At 41.9% G+C, this 17,295-nt stretch overlaps 1 protein-coding gene across 2 annotated transcripts; it reads right to left on the bottom strand.

The window, feature by feature from the left end:
* Window positions 1–4,222: 4,222 nt before the first annotated feature.
* On the bottom strand, window positions 4,223–14,655 carry LOC116063131 (phytanoyl-CoA hydroxylase-interacting protein-like). 2 transcript variants are annotated; one of them, XM_035997286.1, is made up of 7 exons: window positions 14,484–14,655; window positions 9,529–9,728; window positions 7,966–8,140; window positions 7,140–7,257; window positions 6,113–6,293; window positions 5,061–5,391; window positions 4,223–4,467 (listed from the first exon to the last, which is right to left on the bottom strand). In XM_035997286.1, the coding sequence occupies exons 1-7, from the start codon at window positions 14,530–14,532 to the stop codon at window positions 4,295–4,297; spliced, it is 1,227 nt and encodes a 408-aa protein (XP_035853179.1). In that variant the 5' UTR covers window positions 14,533–14,655; the 3' UTR covers window positions 4,223–4,294. The 2 variants fall into 2 exon arrangements, with proteins under 2 accessions (XP_035853179.1, XP_031173850.1); XM_031317990.2 differs by lacking the exon at window positions 4,223–4,467 and having other exon boundaries at window positions 4,958–5,391; window positions 14,484–14,654.
* Window positions 14,656–17,295: the final 2,640 nt, after the last annotated feature.

The following is a 17,295-nucleotide window of genomic DNA, read 5'->3' as shown; positions in this document are numbered from 1 at the left end:
AAAATCCAAATGGAGAAGTAAGACTTACAGCCATGCTTACAGCTCTGTGAGGCTGTATTCAGGCACAGTGGTGTTAACATACTAACATGATCATAATATCAATACTAACATGCTAATGTGTAACAGACATAGAGGCCCCAACCTTGGCATGTGTCTGTCTAAGATAACAGTTTCTGCCTAAAGAACTAGAAGACACGCCCCTTGTGAGGATAGGATAAAAGCTTGAGGGAGAGAACAGATCAGAGCTCATAATTCGGAGGACAACTTGGTGGACCAGCTCTGACTTCATGTCTGTTGCTAGGGAAACTTAGTATCTGTTTTGTGAACCCACAAAAGCAATCCTGTAAGTGGAATTTCATGGATATAGACTAGGGAAACACTGGAATGAATATTTGCCCTTATTTTAAACAAACAGGAAACACTCATGTATGAAACTGCCTATTACATTTTAGTAATCGAAGGTGCCTGGAACGTTCTGGCATCATTACAGTCCACTTTTACCCCTGCCTGAAGGTTAAACCTGCTCCATCGCCTCATTGACGTGTCACGTTTGACCTCTGACGTAGCGTTTCACACCCACTTTGGCATGACGGGAAGAGGATAGAGCTGAAGATCTTTGCCCCACGGGTTCGTCTTAATTTCTATGATTTTATATGGGCTCGGGCTGGGCTAGGGCTTCGGGTTGCGCGCTAAATGAGCGGTCAGGTGATGAGTTTCGTTTAGTGCGAAAATTGATGCTGAGGTGGTGAAACGGAGGCTGGCCTCTGGCGATTACGTTTTGGTTGCACCGGCAAAGAAAGCAAAGGCTGAGGGGAAAAAAAGGGTCTGTGTGCCGGGTGCATGGTTCTAAAGGGTTGTACTTAGTGTCTTCATTAATCAGAGGTGTGTTTTGGGCGTAACATGCAATAAACCAATCAGAGATCATCTCCCATTCCCTTTAAAAGCCAGGCGTGTTTGGACCTTGGAGCATTGCTATTATGATGGAGGATTAGCACCGTAATATTTTTATTTGTAATCTTCTGCATGTGTGTGTGCTGCTGCGTGCGTCCCTGTGTGTGTAACAAGCATAGTGTATGCGCGCTGTGGCATAAGTCTAGGAGCATTTTACTAATACGCTGTTAAAATATCAATGAAATGCTGCGTTATTGACTTTAGACCAGGTTTTTGTTGGTCAATGGCGCTGCCTCAAGATAGCAATACGCCCAGAATTCACCTGAACACACCTCCCTGTAAGACCAGCACGCCCATGGGCCAAAGATGGGCGTAGGTGCATTTGCTGTTTAAACCACGTGGCCGCTGGTCGTTCTTAAAATAGCAAAGGCACTTGCATCGTGCTTTTTATCTGTTCTTTAATAAGTTCAAACAGAGTTCACCTACAGACCAGTTCTTAAACAGTTATTGCAACACAGCAGCCAACTTCAAAACCCAGAAATCCTGTGTGATGATATCACTAAACCACGGTGCTATCTGAGAGAGTGTATGTGTGTGTGTGTGTGTGTGTGTGTGTGTGTGTGTGTGTGTGTGTCTCTGTGTGGGTGTGTGTGTGTTTCTATGTGTGTGTGTGTGTGTGTGTGTGTGTGTGTCTATGTGTGTGTGTATGTGTGTTTCTATGTGTGTGTGTGTGTGTGTGTGTGTGTCTGTGTGTGTGTGTATGTGTGTTTCTATGTGTGTGTGTGTGTGTGTGTGTGTGTGTGTGTGTGTCTATGTGTGTGTGTGTGTGTGTGTGTGTGTATGTATGTGCGTTTCTATGTGTGTGTGTGTGTGTGTGTGTGTGTTTCTCTGTGTGTCTGCGTGTGTGTGTATGTGTGTCTGACTTTATTTTACCAGGAACTGCACTTTATTTAGCTCCATATATTTACTATAATGTTAACCTTTCTGTCGCTCAGTGAAGAAACAGTTTAACAGTTTTTTTTTATTAATTAAAAATGATCTACCGCACTTTGTTTACCTCAGTATATTGATCTTAGTTTTATATTTCGCTTCTTATATACGAGATGAAAGTAGTGTTCCTGTTTTTGACTTGATCTGTCAGTGACTGATTTTTAATTTGGTATTCTGATTCTGAGGTTTTGAATGCTGCACTGTGACTTTAATTCAGTATTTAAACACTGATGTTTTGCATCTTTCACAGATTGATAATTAAAGCAGAGTCCTACCTGATCTCCATAGCAACAGCAACATCATCAGCAGAGGATCCATGTCCAGGTAGACCGTCTGTCTCTTCTCGTATGTCGACCGTCCGTCTCTTCTTGTATGTCGACCGTCTGTCTCTTCTCGTCTGTGCAACTTATCGTCTGTTTCTCTGCTCTTAAAATGTTCTCTTTCCTGTTTCTGCCTTTTTTTTATCTCATCTTCAGCCATCTGATGAGCAGCTTCTCGGACCGGATGAACCAAAGATTAAACGGTCAGTTCACTGAATTTACCTTATCAGATATTTGAGATATCATCCTCTGAATAGAATATTTGAAATGAGCAAATAAATTAGTTTTTTTCTTTTTGAGCATTTACTTCAAGTTAAGTTATAAAAGTATGAAATGAACCACAAGAACGGACGCTGTCGCACATCTAAAGACAACATGTCATTAATGTCTGTGTGTGTGTGTGTGTGTGTGTGTGTGTGTGTGTGTGTGTGTGTGTGTGTGTGTGTGTGTTTCTCTGAGTTTGTCAGTCTGACTAGAAGATTTTACTACCAAGACTTCAAACTTAGGATAACATCAAACATGTTTGACGTCAAATATGTTTACAAAAAACAACAAAAGACGGAAAAAATAAGAATCAAATGTTGAAAAAAGCGCCAAAAAAAAGAAGCAAATAGAAAAAAATGTCTAAAAAGCGACAAATTTTGACAAAGACGTCAAACGTCAAAGTGTCAAAAACATCAACAAAAAAAAACGCTGAAAGCGTGACAAAAGAACAACATAAAATATGCCCAAAAAGCATTGGAAAAAGAATAAAACATAGAAAAAAACGTCTAAAAAGCGGCAAATACTGATAAAGACGTCAAAGTGTCAAAAACGTTGAAAAAAACCCACTTTTTCTGCCTTCAGTCTACCGTCCACTAGCAGACTTTGGACAGACTAAAGTCTGACATCATCTCCCATCTGAAGACAATCATCTCAACGTTAAAGACATATGTACAGACTGGAGATTTTTCAGGGTCACACATTGCAAGACTACAACTAAATGAGTTTTGAAAGCTTTAACCGAGCTAGCTAACGTAGGAATATTTCATTAAGAAATTGTGTGTATTTGCTCGTTGCAAAAGAGCTGTGTGCAGTCAATTGAGGAGGTGGTTAAAAGTACTCCGGGTGACCTCTTGATGCACAGAAGGTTAAGCCTATATATCTATATTGAGTCCTATCAACAAATATGCAGGAATTATAGTAATTATAGTCAGGTATCTCGGCCTTCGGGCCTGTGTCTGTTTCGCCAGAATTCCCTTTCTTCACCTGCTACTAGAAAGTCATAAAGCATTTTTGTAAAAAATAAATGCAAAGTGTTTTTTTGGTAAAAACCTCTGACTGTAATTTGTTATATCATCAAAAACTGAACAAAAGTTTTCGCTATAATAAAAACAAGACTAGAAGCAAATAAAATGTAAATAAAATGATTTCAACTTTATTCTTGAAATCCAATAATCGAATACTACCATTATTACTCAGATGATTCCTGATTCCAGAAACTATTTTGACTTCATTCTTGTAACATTTTAAAAAACATAAAATTGCGTGTGTGTGTGTGTATGTGTGTGTGTGTGTGTGTGTGTGTGTGTGTCTGTGTATGTCTCTGTGTGTGTGTCTATGTGTGTGTGTGTGTGTGTAAAATATTTTTACCCAAATTACTTTATTATCTTAACCGACTTGTTTCTAACTGCAGACTGAATCAAAACCTCCCAAATCTTCAGCTCATTCTGCAACCAAAACAAAACAAAAGACAGAAACCTTAAAAAGGTGAAATATCTATAAACTTCATATTTCGGTCTGCGAGAGTCCTTTGTCTTTTTAAAGCGTTACAGTCTCTCTCTCACACACACACACACACACACACACACAAGAGTCTTTTGTCTTTTTAAAGTGTTACACAGTGTGTGGTGACTTTACCTCCCAAGTACAGAAACATTTAAACAGTTGTCAGGTAAATAATGTGTCACATACTAGCTAAAATAAAAGCAGAATGCGGTTAATAACAAACCCTATCAGCTGAGACGGGGCAGTTCAGACCGCTGAAACGTTCTCAAACTATTTGTCTCATCATTGTGAATCTTTGGTCTGAACCGGGCTTCAGATGGACCCACTTAAAGCCAACAGATGTTTGGATTATTGCAGAAAGCTCTGTGGTATTTACCCAAAAACCCAGCCCTATTAAGCCACCTGTTCCTCAACGAGAGCTGAGTCAGTAGCTTGTCATTCATTAGCAGGTTAGCTGTCTGTCCAGTTAGCAATGTGCTACGCTGATGCAGCAGATCTTGCAGCTGGGGTCTTTCTCGGCGTTGAGCTGACTCAGGAGTTGCTGCTAGCTGATCACTTCTAGAAGCAACGGAAAAGCGGCAAAAACATCCCAAAAAAAAAAGCCAAAAGCGTGTGAAAAGAACAACGTAAAATATGCCAAAAAAGCATTGGAAAAAAGCGACGTAAAATAAGACCAAGAAGTGTCTGAAAAGCGCAAAAAAAAGTGTCAAAAAAAGCAATGAAAAAGCGTCAAAAAAGCATCGAAAAAGCTCCAAAAAGTTTTGAAAAGAAAGCAACAAAAAAAACTACAAAAAAAGACCGAAAAAAAACGCTGAAAGCGTGAGAAAAGAACAACGTAAAATATGCAAAAAAGTGTCGAAAAAAGCGACGAAAAGCGCCAAAAAAGCATCAGAAAAGCTTCCAAAATCGATGGGAAAAAGCGACACAAAAAAACGACAAAAAAGGCTCGGAAAAGCCGCGAAAAAACATAAAAAAGGGACAAAAAAAAAATGTTAAAAAGCTTTGAAAAAGCATCAAAAAGAATGAGAGAAAGCACCAAAACAAGCGGCTACCGTCCTACGCTGATGTTGCAGATTTTGCAGCTGGGGTCTTTCTTGGCGTTGACGGTGGACTGACTCAGGAGTTGCTGCCCGCTGATCTTTTCGACCGTCCCCAGAGACAGATCCACCGGCTCCGTGTAGATCACCTCCAGGATGACGTCCTGTGCGTGGCGGAAAGACAGCGAGCCGTCGCTCTCCTCGCTGCAGCGCAGGAAGAAGTTGTTGGCTCTGTCCAGCGCCGGCAGCCGGCCGCTGCAGAAGGCGTCTCCGTCCGAGCCGGCGGGCGCCAGCACCAGGATCACGTAGTGGTACGATGTGTACATGCAGTAGAAATCCCCAAAGTACACATTGGTGTTCTGGTTGAAGAGGACGTCAGCTTGGATCTGTGCAGAAACAAAAGCAAAGGGGAGCAACGTCAACTGTTCAATTAAGAAGTTGTAACGACAAACAGGGGTAACTACATAGATCAGCCACAAGGGGCAATGTAGTCTTCCACAATGCAAAACTGCATTTGGGAGGACATCATTCTCCTTTGTGGCTATAAATCAGTGGAATACTCTTCCTACAGATCTAATTTCATGCACAAACTTGCACTCACTCTCACACTTAGCAAAATATTGGTTGTTAACAAAGCAGACTTGCTCCCACCAGTGAATTGATGTGCTAAATTACTATGTATTTATGGGGGGGAGGTCTAGTTTTAGCTCTAGATGTCGTGGGATAGGGGGACAATAATGTCTGTAGTTTTTTATGACTTTATGTATCTGTACTGTATACCGTAAATACTTTGTATTTTATTGCACCATCTACCTGCCCTACGGGCGGAAACAACCTGGCACAAGACATCTATTAATGTTTTTTCTGCACGGTCCCTCTTCAAATAAATAAATTACAATTACAAGTTTTTGTTGCTTTTTGTGAAGTTTTTGTTGCCTTTTTCAAGGTTTTTGTCGCCTTTTTATGACGTATATTGTTTGTTTGCTTATTCAAACTGAAATAAGGAATATGTGAAATATGTTAATCTATCGTCTAACTGCCAACTTTGGCAGTGAAAAGTTATTTTCGGACACCGAAGTACAACCAGGAACCAGACATCAACGTTACCTGGAAGCGGTAGGGTCCATACGGGGAGTCCTGGGGGGGTTTTCCTGTGTTGAACTCTGTGTTGCAGCTAAAGAAGACGCCCTGCAGTTTCCCGCTGATCGGTGAACCGTGGCTGCCGCTGTTGTCTTTCACCGACGGCAGCATGCGGCGGCACTGAGCGTCTCTGGAGCGATAAGAGGGGCTGGAGACAGCATACAGCGCCGTTAACACACAGGGGGCTAACACAGTAGCACACAGCGGCGTTAGCACACAGCGGCGTTAGCACACAGCGGCGTTAGCACACAGCGCCGTTAACACACAGCGCCGTTAGCACACAGCGCCATTGACACACAGCGCCGTTAACACACAGGGGGCTAACACAGTAGCACACAGCGCCGTTAGCACACAGCGCCGTTAGCACACAGCGCCGTTAGCACACAGCGCCGTTGACACACAGCGGGGTTAACACACAGCGGGATTAATACTAATCAGATTTTTACAGATTGTGCCTGTTCATAAAGCTGGGTTTGCTCTGAACATTTTAATATGAAACACATGAGGATCAGTTATATGCAAATACCTTTGAAAGGTAAATCAAGAAGATGTGTAAAAATTGAGAAAATTCCCTTAGACCTCGCAGGGTTAAAGAACATCACTACCACTTTATGACATAAGGGTATTTCACTTTAACAGCTTGAGTTTGTCAAGGGTTTCCCGTCGGTGTTGCTTGAGGGATAGAATAGACGGAGCTCTCATTTCGGAGGACAACTTGGTGGACCAAGCTCTGACTTTGTCTGTTGCTAGGGAAACTAGTCTCTGTTTGTGAACCCACAGCTGTGTTGTAACTCTTATGCTGGACTTTGTAAACTTTGCTTAACTGAACTCTTCGTCTCAGATTGATCCTTGTGTTCTGGTAAACTTAAGTCCGATGTAAGAAGGCGTGGCAATAAATAAATTGAAGTCAGATTTGACAGGCCTTAGGGCCTTATTTCAGACAAATTCCCTCTACAGTACCCAACCCTAGACATTACAGGACACTCACACACACCTGGCCTGTTGGAAGTACTCCTTCTGTTGGTTTCTGTAGAAGACGGTGAACGGCAGCATCCTGCCGGCGATCGCCTCGGCTTTCTGCAGCAGCTGGTTCAGATGGACGGCTGAGTAATCTGCAGACAGAACATTACACACATTCACTTATTCACTCAGACAGGATGGTTTGATTTAAAAGTTAATTATAACAATCACTAGTTTCAAGTCTTCTTTAACACAGCATTATGTTCGTTTTGTAAATGATGTCCCCATTTATTTTAAAACAGACGATAAAGTAGGGGGTGTTTTAGGACAAATCAGCACAGAGGCTTAGCAATGCTAACCATGCTAACACTGTGGACATTAAAATACACCTCATCTAGTTTTTGTATGTTGTCCAGGTTTTCATCTTAACCTTTGATCCTCTCTCTGTGTGGTTCACTTTAGCAACGTTAACTAAAACATTTTGGTCACCTAGAAATGTCTTTTTCAGCGTTCTGCAAACCAAGCTAACTTGCTACCGCTAGCGTTGGCTGCTAACTTTAAGGGAAAGTTTGCAGATTTCCTGTTCTGCCGTACATGCAGATGAATGGCGCCAGTATCCGGAGGTCCATGTTTACCTGTCACAAATCTCCGCTGCATGACTCGCTTCAAAGGGTTGAAAATCTGCCACTTTCCCTATTTAGCGTTTAGCTTAGCACAGCTCCATGAAACCATAAACAACAATGGATTGACCGCTTCATCCTCCCCAGCTCCAACCTCCCCAGCTCCAACCTTTACTCTAAAATCAGTGACAATACAGTGATCTAGTGTAGTAAAGACGTGATGAGTTCATGGACAGCGACCTGCGGTGCAGAACTCAATGATCTCACTCCACGGAGACACGGCGTAGTCCCCGTCCGGCTGTTTGGCGGCTGTCTGGACAGACACGGTGTACTCTGTGCGAGGACTCAGGAACCAATGACCCCTCACCGTCATCGGCAGGGGAACCGCCTTCGCCACCAGCTTCGTCGGGATTTCCTAACAGACAAAGACGCCGCAGGAGGAGAAGGACAGTTTTTAATTGTCATCACAAGCAAACTGAACTGAACACAAGAAAATATTCTTTCAGACAACAAGTTTGGGGAACAAAGTCAGCAGCTGGTTAGCAAAGGACTCTACAGGATGAAGATTCCTTTGAAGGGGATTTAGAGACAACTTTAAGTCAAATTTATATAGCTTCCTCCATGTTGAAATCTACCCCTCTTTGTTGTTAATTTCCGCCTGTTTGACATACCCTAAAGGAAAAGCTTACAAGAGAAAATCTACACAGCCAAAATCCATCAATGAGGCTTCATTTGAAACGTAAATTCATACAGTTTCTGAACCTGTGCTTGTTTAGCATGTGGCTGAAACACAACCTGAACTGCATCAGTCCAAACATAGTTCAAAACCATTGTGCACTACGTCATTATGCAATAAGTACTTTATTGGGGTAATGCAATATGTTAGTGGTGCAATTCATGGACTGTTGGATTGATCAATATGTCATTGTGTACTGCATAGGTTATGTGGAAATGTGTAATTTCTGCAATATGTAGGCTATTGGGGTTGTGCAATATGTTAGTTGTGCAATATCTCATTGTGCAAGGGCTGTGATACACTTATTGCGGAGAATGCAGCCGACAGGGTTGTTCAATTAAAACTGCCACTGAAAGAAGAAGTTAATGTGCTTACTATATACTGTAGGTACCTGTCTAATGTATATGAGAGCATGTTTTGTGTTGCATGAGAGTATGTGTTGAGAGATGCTTATTTTCTATATTTTGTGTTGTCTTTGTAAAGCTGCGGAACGGACAGAGTCCAAAACAAATTTTCCTTCGGGGACAATAAAGTATATCTTATCTTATCTTATCTCTTTGGTCCTTGTATGATATTGTAATAACAATGACTAAGACATGCTTTGCGCTACACGATGCTTCTACATCTTGACAACACCTGTATGAAGTTTATAGGGGGGTGGTGATGGCGCAGTGGATATGAAACATGCCTTTGGTGTGGGAGATCTGGGTTCGATTTCCACTGCGATACATCAACCAATGTGTCCCTGAGCAAGACACTTAACCCCTAGTTGCTCCAGTGGCTCTGATATTTAGCAATTGTAAGTCGCTTTGGATAAAAGCATCAGCTAAATGACATGTAATGTTTCAAACCTCTAGGCCTACATCCACACTGCAGTGTTTTGGCTTAAAAACTAACATATTTTGCTACGTTTACACCTGGTGTCCACAAAACTGCAGTGTTTCAGAGCCCCTAAAACAGAGACATTTGGAAGCACTGCTGCCCCGGTGAATTCCCCCGGCTGTGAAGAGTCTTTGATCTCAGAAACATCTAGCGTGAAAAGAAGCGCCGACGTTGTTTGCACCAACCTTGTGTTTAAACTTGTTCTCCTTCTCGTTCTCCTTCTTGTTGAGGTCGATGAAGTAGTGCGTGATCCTCTCGCGGCCTCTGCTGTCCGGGATGTCCCAGCTGATCTTAAATGAATCGCAAGTAATGTTGCTGATCCGGATCTGCTGAGGAACCGGAAGGTCGTCCACGTCGCCAATGCCGCTGTCTGCAGACTCTGTCGCTGCAAGAGAGTCCGTTAACAGGCGTTAATAATCAGACGAGAGTCCGTTAACACACATTAATAATCACAGAAGAGAGTCCGTTAACAGGCGTTAATAATCAGACAAGAGAGTCCGTTAACTCACATTAATAATCACAGAAGAGAGTCCGTTAACACACATTAATAATCACAGAAGAGAGTCCATTAACACACATTAATAATCACAGAAGATAGTCCGTTAACACACATTAATAATCACAGAAGATAGTCCGTTAACACACATTAATAATCACAGAAGAGAGTCCATTAACACACATTAATAATCACAGAACATAGTCCGTTAACTCACATTAATAATCACAGAAGAGAGTCCGTAATCACAGAAGATAGTCCGTTAACACACATTAATAATCACAGAAGATAGTCCGTTAACACACATTAATAATCACAGAAGAGAGTCCATTAACACACATTAATAATCACAGAAGATAGTCCGTTAACACACATTAATAATCACAGAACATAGTCCGTTAACTCACATTAATAATCACAGAAGAGAGTCCGTAATCACAGAAGATAGTCCGTTAACACACATTAATAATCACAGAAGATAGTCCGTTAACACACATTAATAATCACAGAAGATAGTCCGTTAACACACATTAATAATCACAGAAGAGAGTCCATTAACACACATTAATAATCACAGAAGATAGTCCGTTAACACACATTAATAATCACAGAACATAGTCCGTTAACTCACATTAATAATCACAGAAGAGAGTCCGTAATCACAGAAGATAGTCCGTTAACACACATTAATAATCACAGAAGATAGTCCGTTAACACACGTTAATAATCACAGAAGAGAGTCCGTTAACACACGTTAATAATCAGACAAGAGAGTCCGTTAACACACGTTAATAATCAGACAAGAGAGTCCGTTAACACACGTTAATAATCACAGAAGAGAGTCCGTTAACATTCAGATCAGGCGCGGGGTTACAGATAAATAACTGAAATATATTGGGTACGCTGCAACTAATGATAATTTCCCAGTGGATTATTTTCTGGATGAACAGATTGTTTGGTCTCTAAAATGTCAGAAAATTGTGAATAATGTCGATCAGTGTTTCCCACTTTTTATCTGAAATATTATGATTTTTTTCTTGAAATATTACGACTTCTTTCAAACTGCTTTTAGCTTTGTGACGATGCATTTAGCAGCTGTCATCAAACTCTCCTGCAGCTCGATGGGGAAGCTTTAAACCGTAACACGTTTCAGGAGGATGTGAACAATGAAAGATTCCTGTCATGGTTTTGGACTTTTCTGTTGCCTGTATTATTATTTCTGTATGTTACCTGTTTTTGTTTATTTATTCTGTATATTGCTGTTTAGTTATCTCCCAGTTCATTGTGTAGATTTCTGTTTACCCTGTTTTGACTGTGTTCTGTGTATTGTGTATTTCTGTTTCCTGTTTTATTTTGATAGTCTGGTTTTCTGTCTTGTCATGTCCAGTTTTACTTTCTGTGTTTTCCCGCCTTTGTTGATTACCCTGTCTCTCCTAATGTGTTTCACCTGCTGTGTCACCTGCCCCTCGTTACCTCATTACCCAGTGGATTTAGCCCTTGTCAGTCCCTCCAGAAAAACGTGATTATGTGATCGCATAATTCAATGCATAATCAGCCAAAGTCCGCATATCTATGCGGGGGGCAAATTTTTTCAAATACGCCGCACTTTCGCCACATAAATTGCCAATTTCCACGCAAAATATGCGGGGCTTGCATGATTTCATAATCCCCGCATTTTCGTTGCAAAAAAGTCACATATATCTTAGCAGAAAGTTGAAAAATGATGCGTTTACTTCACACAAGAGCAGCCTCATTTTCCCCTGTTGCCATGGGAACGTTATGAAGTGACGTTATGAAGTGACGTAATTGCACGAGGTGAACATCATCAAAAGGCTGCAAACCCCGCGATGAAGCCATGATGAAACCACAGTTTTTGCAAGTTCCCGCAATTTTTGCAAGTTCCCGCAATTTCATCGCATAAAATTGCCTAAGTATCGCGCATATTCCATCGCATTTTTTAAGAAAACGTGCCGCATAATCAAGGATTTTTGCCCGCAACAATCACAAAAAAACTCTGCATTTTTCTGGAAGGACTGCCTTGTGTTTCCCTTGTCTCTTGTTGGATCGTTTTGTGTTTGTTCCTGCCTGTGTTTTGCCCGTCAGCTTATGCATGTTATCGCCTGTTGCCGTTGCTTTTTTGATTTCTCCCTGTGTGACTTTCTGAGTTTTTCCAGTCTCTGTACTGTCGTTTTTTGTTATATTAAATCCTGAAGTTCAGACCATCTTCTGCCTGCCTGCCTCTCCCTGCATTTGGGTCCTCTATCTCCCGCTACCCATCACAATTCCTTTATTATTCCGTACTGGTGTAACTCGTGTCTCTGTATTTCTCTCCTCCCTCCCTCGTTTCTCCAGAGTTCAGAGGACAAAAGGCTTCAGAGACTCTGAACAAGGATCCTGTTGACGGTTCAAACTGTAACTCCTCTGCTAATCTCTCAGCGTGAACAGGAAACAGATTCAAACATCTAAAACTACACTAAACTAAAAGGGCTTTTCATTTAAAGAGACGCTCTTAATGAGGGAGGGGAACACACACACTCACACACACACCTACACACTCACACACTTACACACACTCACACACACTCTCACACACACACTCTCTCAAGCACTCTCTCACACAGACACACACACACACACACACAGACCTTCCCTTTCACACAGCTGCAGACTGGGACTGTTAGAGGGGAGAGTGTGTGTGTGTGTGTGTGTGTGTGTGTGTGTGTGTGTGTGTGTTAGAGGGGAGGAACAATTAAACTTTTCCCCCAAACTTCACCCTCCAGAACCCAGCAGAGCTCCAGCTGACCTCCTTCTCTTCCCTCCATCCTGCAGCTGAATGGAGGAGGCCAAGCGTTGGGACGGTAACTACGGTAACCATCCAAAGACAGACTGCGTTTTAATCCTCAGAAAACAAGACTTCACGTGTCCTCGGCTGTGACTCACCTGAAAGATTATTATTTACACCAGGACAGAAACATCTGAGAGAAAGAAGAAGGAAAACTTTGTGTGTAATAATATCTAAAAGGTGTTACATCTTAGATATTTTAAAGTTTGGACGTGTATCACTTTAAATGTTTCAGGCTGTGATTGTGATGATAAAATGTTTCCTGATTGATCAGTCAGAGGCTACAAAATAAAGAAACGCAAAATAACTTGCAATATATAACATCTGATACTTTTACTGAGATTTGTCTGGACACAGATGATATTAAGGTATATCTTAAGGATACCTTGCACCCGGTGCAGTGCGGCTCAAAGCCCAACGCAAGTGTCTTTGCTAGTTTAAGACCGTCCAACGCCCACGTCGTTTAAATAGCAAATGCATCTGCGCCCATCTGTGGCCCATGGGTGTGCTGGTCTTACAGGGAGGTGTGTTCAGGTGCATTCTGGGCGTGGTGGTCTTACAGGGAGGTGTGTTCAGGTGCATTCTGGGCGTGGTGGTCTTACAGGGAGGTGTGTTCAGGTGCATTCTGGGAGTATTGCTATCTTGACGCAGCGGGAAGTGATGGCTCCATTGACCAACAAAAACCTGGTCTAAAGTCAATAACGCAGCATTTCATTGTTATTTTAACAGAGCATTAGTAAAATGCTCCTAGGCTCGTGCACAGCACGCACACTATGCTTGTTACACACACAGGGACGCACAGCAGCACACACACACACACACACACACACACACATGCAGAAGATTACAAATAAAAATATTACGGTGCTAATCCTCCATCATAACAGCAATGCTCCAAGGTCCAAACTCGCCTGGCTTTTAAAGGGAATGGGAGATGATCTCTGATTGGTTGATTGCATGTTACGCCCAAAACACACCTCTGATTAATGAAGACACTAAGTACAATCCTTTAGAACCATGCACCCGGCGCACAGACCCTTTTTACCGCCGTCAAACTAGCAAAAGTGGATTTGAACACGCCCTAAACACACCTGCACCAGGCGCTTCACGCCGTGACCTTAGATCGTTAAAATAGGGCCCTAAAGACTTCACTGGAATCGTGAAAACAAGCCGCACTCACTGTTAATGTTTGACCTTTAAGTGTAAACTGCTGCAATAGTTGTTTAATGAATATCTCAGTAATTATGTACTTATTTTTTATGCTTCTGATGATATTTTTTCTGTACTATTATAAACTCACAGTGTGGATCAGAGTCAGATAACGGACAGACGGACGGACGGACGGGAGGAAACATGTTGCAGATTAAATCTATAATCTGACTCACAGTGAAGCAAACACTCTCCAGTCTGCTTTCCACTTTTTAGCCGTGTCTCCGTTTTTCCGCTTGCGATGCTTTAAAAAAAGAAAAAAAGTTTGACATTTTAAATGCTTTCTGTTGACATCTTCTTTGACAAGAGTTTTTGTTGACATTGTTGCCGCTTTTGATGCTTTTTTCAAATTTTTTTAAGCTTTTGATGGCAGTATTTCTGCAGTAACAGAAGCGTTTTTGCTCCGTGGATTTTCCGCTCAGAGAGAGTTATTTGAAGCCATCAAAGATTCGGAGGCTTTGGAGGAAACATTCAGGGCTGGAGACCCAGACGACTGAGAATCTGTCAACCGTTTATAGTCACCAAACAGTGTCCAGAAGATAATCATTAATCTGCATTAAATCACACACACACACACACACACACACACTGACCTTTCCTGTCACACAGCTGCAGACTGGGACTGTTCGGAGGCTCCGTCATGTTGAAAAGAAGAGAAAGGAGACGATTAAATCCCAGGGAGACGTCAGCAACAAGTGAGAACTGTTGAATGTTCTGCTGTGAAGCTGACTGACTGACTGATGCTCTCTCTGTGACATCAGAGAGACAGAGAGACACAGAGAGAGAGAGAGAGAGAGGGGGGGAGAGAGAGAGAGAGAGAGAGAGAGAGAGAGAGAGAGAGGAAGAGAGAGAGAGAGAGAGAGAGAGAGAGAGTGAGTGAGGGGGGAGAGAGAGAGAGAGAGAGAGAGACGAAGAGAGAGAGAGAGAGAGAGAGTGAGGGGGGAGAGAGAGAGAGAGAGAGAGAGAGAGAGGAAGAGAGAGAGAGAGAGAGAGAGAGAGTGAGGGGGGAGAGAGAGAGAGAGAGAGAGAGAGAGGGGAGAGAGAGAGAGAGAGAGAGAGAGAGAGAGAGAGAGAGAGAGAGAGGAAGAGAGAGAGAGAGAGAGGAAGAGAGACTTCCCAGATGACAGTTTCCCTCCCCTTCCTGTCTAGTGATGTTAAATGTTTGTGATAAACTGAAGGATGAAGTTTTCCTTCATATGTTGGAATTCTCCTTCTGAAGCTAAATAAAACCTTTAAAAAGCCTCTTGGATCAGATGGAAAATGCATCGTCACAAAGCTCACCAGACTCCATGTAAATAATCAGGAATTTTAGCATGTATAGAGCCAGCATATCTCCACCAGACTCCATGTAAATAATCAGGACTTTTAGCGTGTATAGAGCCAGCATATTTCCACCAGACTCCATGTAAATAATCAGGACTTTTAGCGTGTATAGAGCCAGCATATTTCCACCAGACTCCATTTAAATAATCAGGACTGTAAGCGTGTATAGAGCCAGCATATCTCCACATGTAAATGGGTGAATTAAGGATTTATTTCAACCAAACCAGAGTGGTGATTGTTGGAACAGTGGAAAGATGAACCAAGACGGCTTTTGATAGTTTTATTTAGTTTCTGTCCACTTTGAATGAAGTGTGTTTTACGATGACAAAAGTAGTGATTATTTACATGGAGTCTGGTGGAAATATGCTGGCTCTATACACGCTAAAAGTCCTGATTATTTACATGGAGTCTGGTGGGTTTGGTGATGGTGAGTTCGGGGCTGTTTCCTGTTAAACTAAAAGGATCTTACTCTTTAACTAAAATCTATCTCTGTAGGGATCCTTTCATAATGTTGTCAGACACTTGCCTATCAGCCACTTTTAAAAAACTAAGTTACCCTTTAAGTACATGTTCTTCGTCACATTCCTGGGTGAAGCGTAGCACAGCGCTGTCTTTTTGTGTCTTTTGTGCCTCCGAGCAACCAAACGTTATTCAGAATAACAGACAGAGAGAGATGTGGTCATCATCTGTGGATTAACACGTGATGTCAGCAGCAGCAGGAGGATTAAAAGCTCTTATATAAGAAGATTAACCGCCAGCTCACGCTTATCATTTCATCCTCTGGTTTTTACAGTTTATTCATTTTCATTTGTAAAGGGAAATTAAAGAGAGTGTGGGTGTGTTTGTGTGTCTGTGTGTGTCTGTGTGTGTGTGTATGTGTGTGTGTGTGTGTGTGTGTGTGTCTGTGTGTGTGTGTGTGTGTGTGTGTGCGTGTGTGTGTATGTCTGTGTGTGTGTGTGTGTGCGTGTGTGTGTGTGTGTGTGTGTGTGTGTGTGTGTGTGTGTGTGTGTGTGTGTGTCTGTGTGTGTGCGTGTGTGTGTGTGTGTGTCTGTGTGTGTGTGTGTGTGTGTGTGGATCAGAACTGTCGTTACCACATGACACCCTTAAATAAATTAAAACATGTGTGCAATAAATGTTGATATCTATTTATCTAAAATAAATAGTTATCTCATCAGCTTCATGTTTCCTCTCTGACAGGAAGCTGCAAACTAACAACTTGCATCACGTCAACCTCAGAAAGTATTGCAGGCTGCCAAACTCTTTTCTTCCTGTCAAACATTTTCTTCAACTTAACCCTTTAAACTCCTGATCCCAGCCGTACTAACAGAGGCTAGTAACACAGACTGTTCACACAAATTGCAGAAATCAGGATAATATCTTGGTAGTAAAATCTTCTAGTCTGTGCCTAAAAACTCTGAGACATGATGACAGATGGTCTTTAGATGTAAGATGGTGTGTGATCAGTGCTTGAAGTGAAAAAAAAAGGTGCCGGTACTCTCTTGCATTGGCAAATCATTATAACATTTGAGATTTCTACATTGAAAAACAAAACTTGGAGATATTGCTGGTACAACAACAATGTATTGTTATTTATTAACAACATAAATGTATGTATTTATTTAAACAAGTATACTTGTGGGGTCCCGACAGCTTTGTGGGCCCAAAATGCTGGACCCCACAAGGTTAAAGGTCTGTTTGAGGGTTAAGACTTGGCTTTAGGATTAGGGTTAGAATTAGGTTATAGCTAGGGTGAGGGTAACGGTTACCGTCACACACACACAGGTTTGTGGCACTATCTTTGTGGGGACCCATCATTGACATAATGCATTCCCTAGCCCCTTACCCTAACCTTAACCATCACAACTAAATGCCTAACCTTAACCCTTACCCTCACCCTAACCATAACCTAATTCTAACCCTAATCCTAAAACCAAGTCTTAACCCTCAAACAGCCCTTTAACCTTGTGGGGTCCAGCATTTTGGCCCCACAAAGCTGTCGGGACCCCACGAATATAGTTAAACATGCCCACACACACACACACACATAGTGCGTTAGAGAGTATAAGTGGTGAGCTTCTTTCA

Source organism: Sander lucioperca, chromosome 22, assembly GCF_008315115.2.
Source record: "Sander lucioperca isolate FBNREF2018 chromosome 22, SLUC_FBN_1.2, whole genome shotgun sequence".
In the NCBI taxonomy this organism is placed as follows: Eukaryota; Metazoa; Chordata; class Actinopteri; order Perciformes; family Percidae; genus Sander; species Sander lucioperca.
This window is presented reverse-complemented; position numbering and strand designations above follow the sequence as displayed.

Coding starts and splice junctions, on each gene's coding strand:
- LOC116063131 (XM_035997286.1), bottom strand. CDS start 14,532: ATGACGGAGCCTCCGAACAGTCCCAGTCTGCAGCTGTGTGACAGGAAA. Junction 9,729..14,483: donor GCAGCTGTGTGACAGGAAAG/GTCAGTGTGTGT, acceptor ACTCTCTTGCAG/CGACAGAGTCTGCAGACAGC. Junction 7,258..7,965: donor CATTGAGTTCTGCACCGCAG/GTCGCTGTCCAT, acceptor TTCTGTCTGCAG/ATTACTCAGCCGTCCATCTG.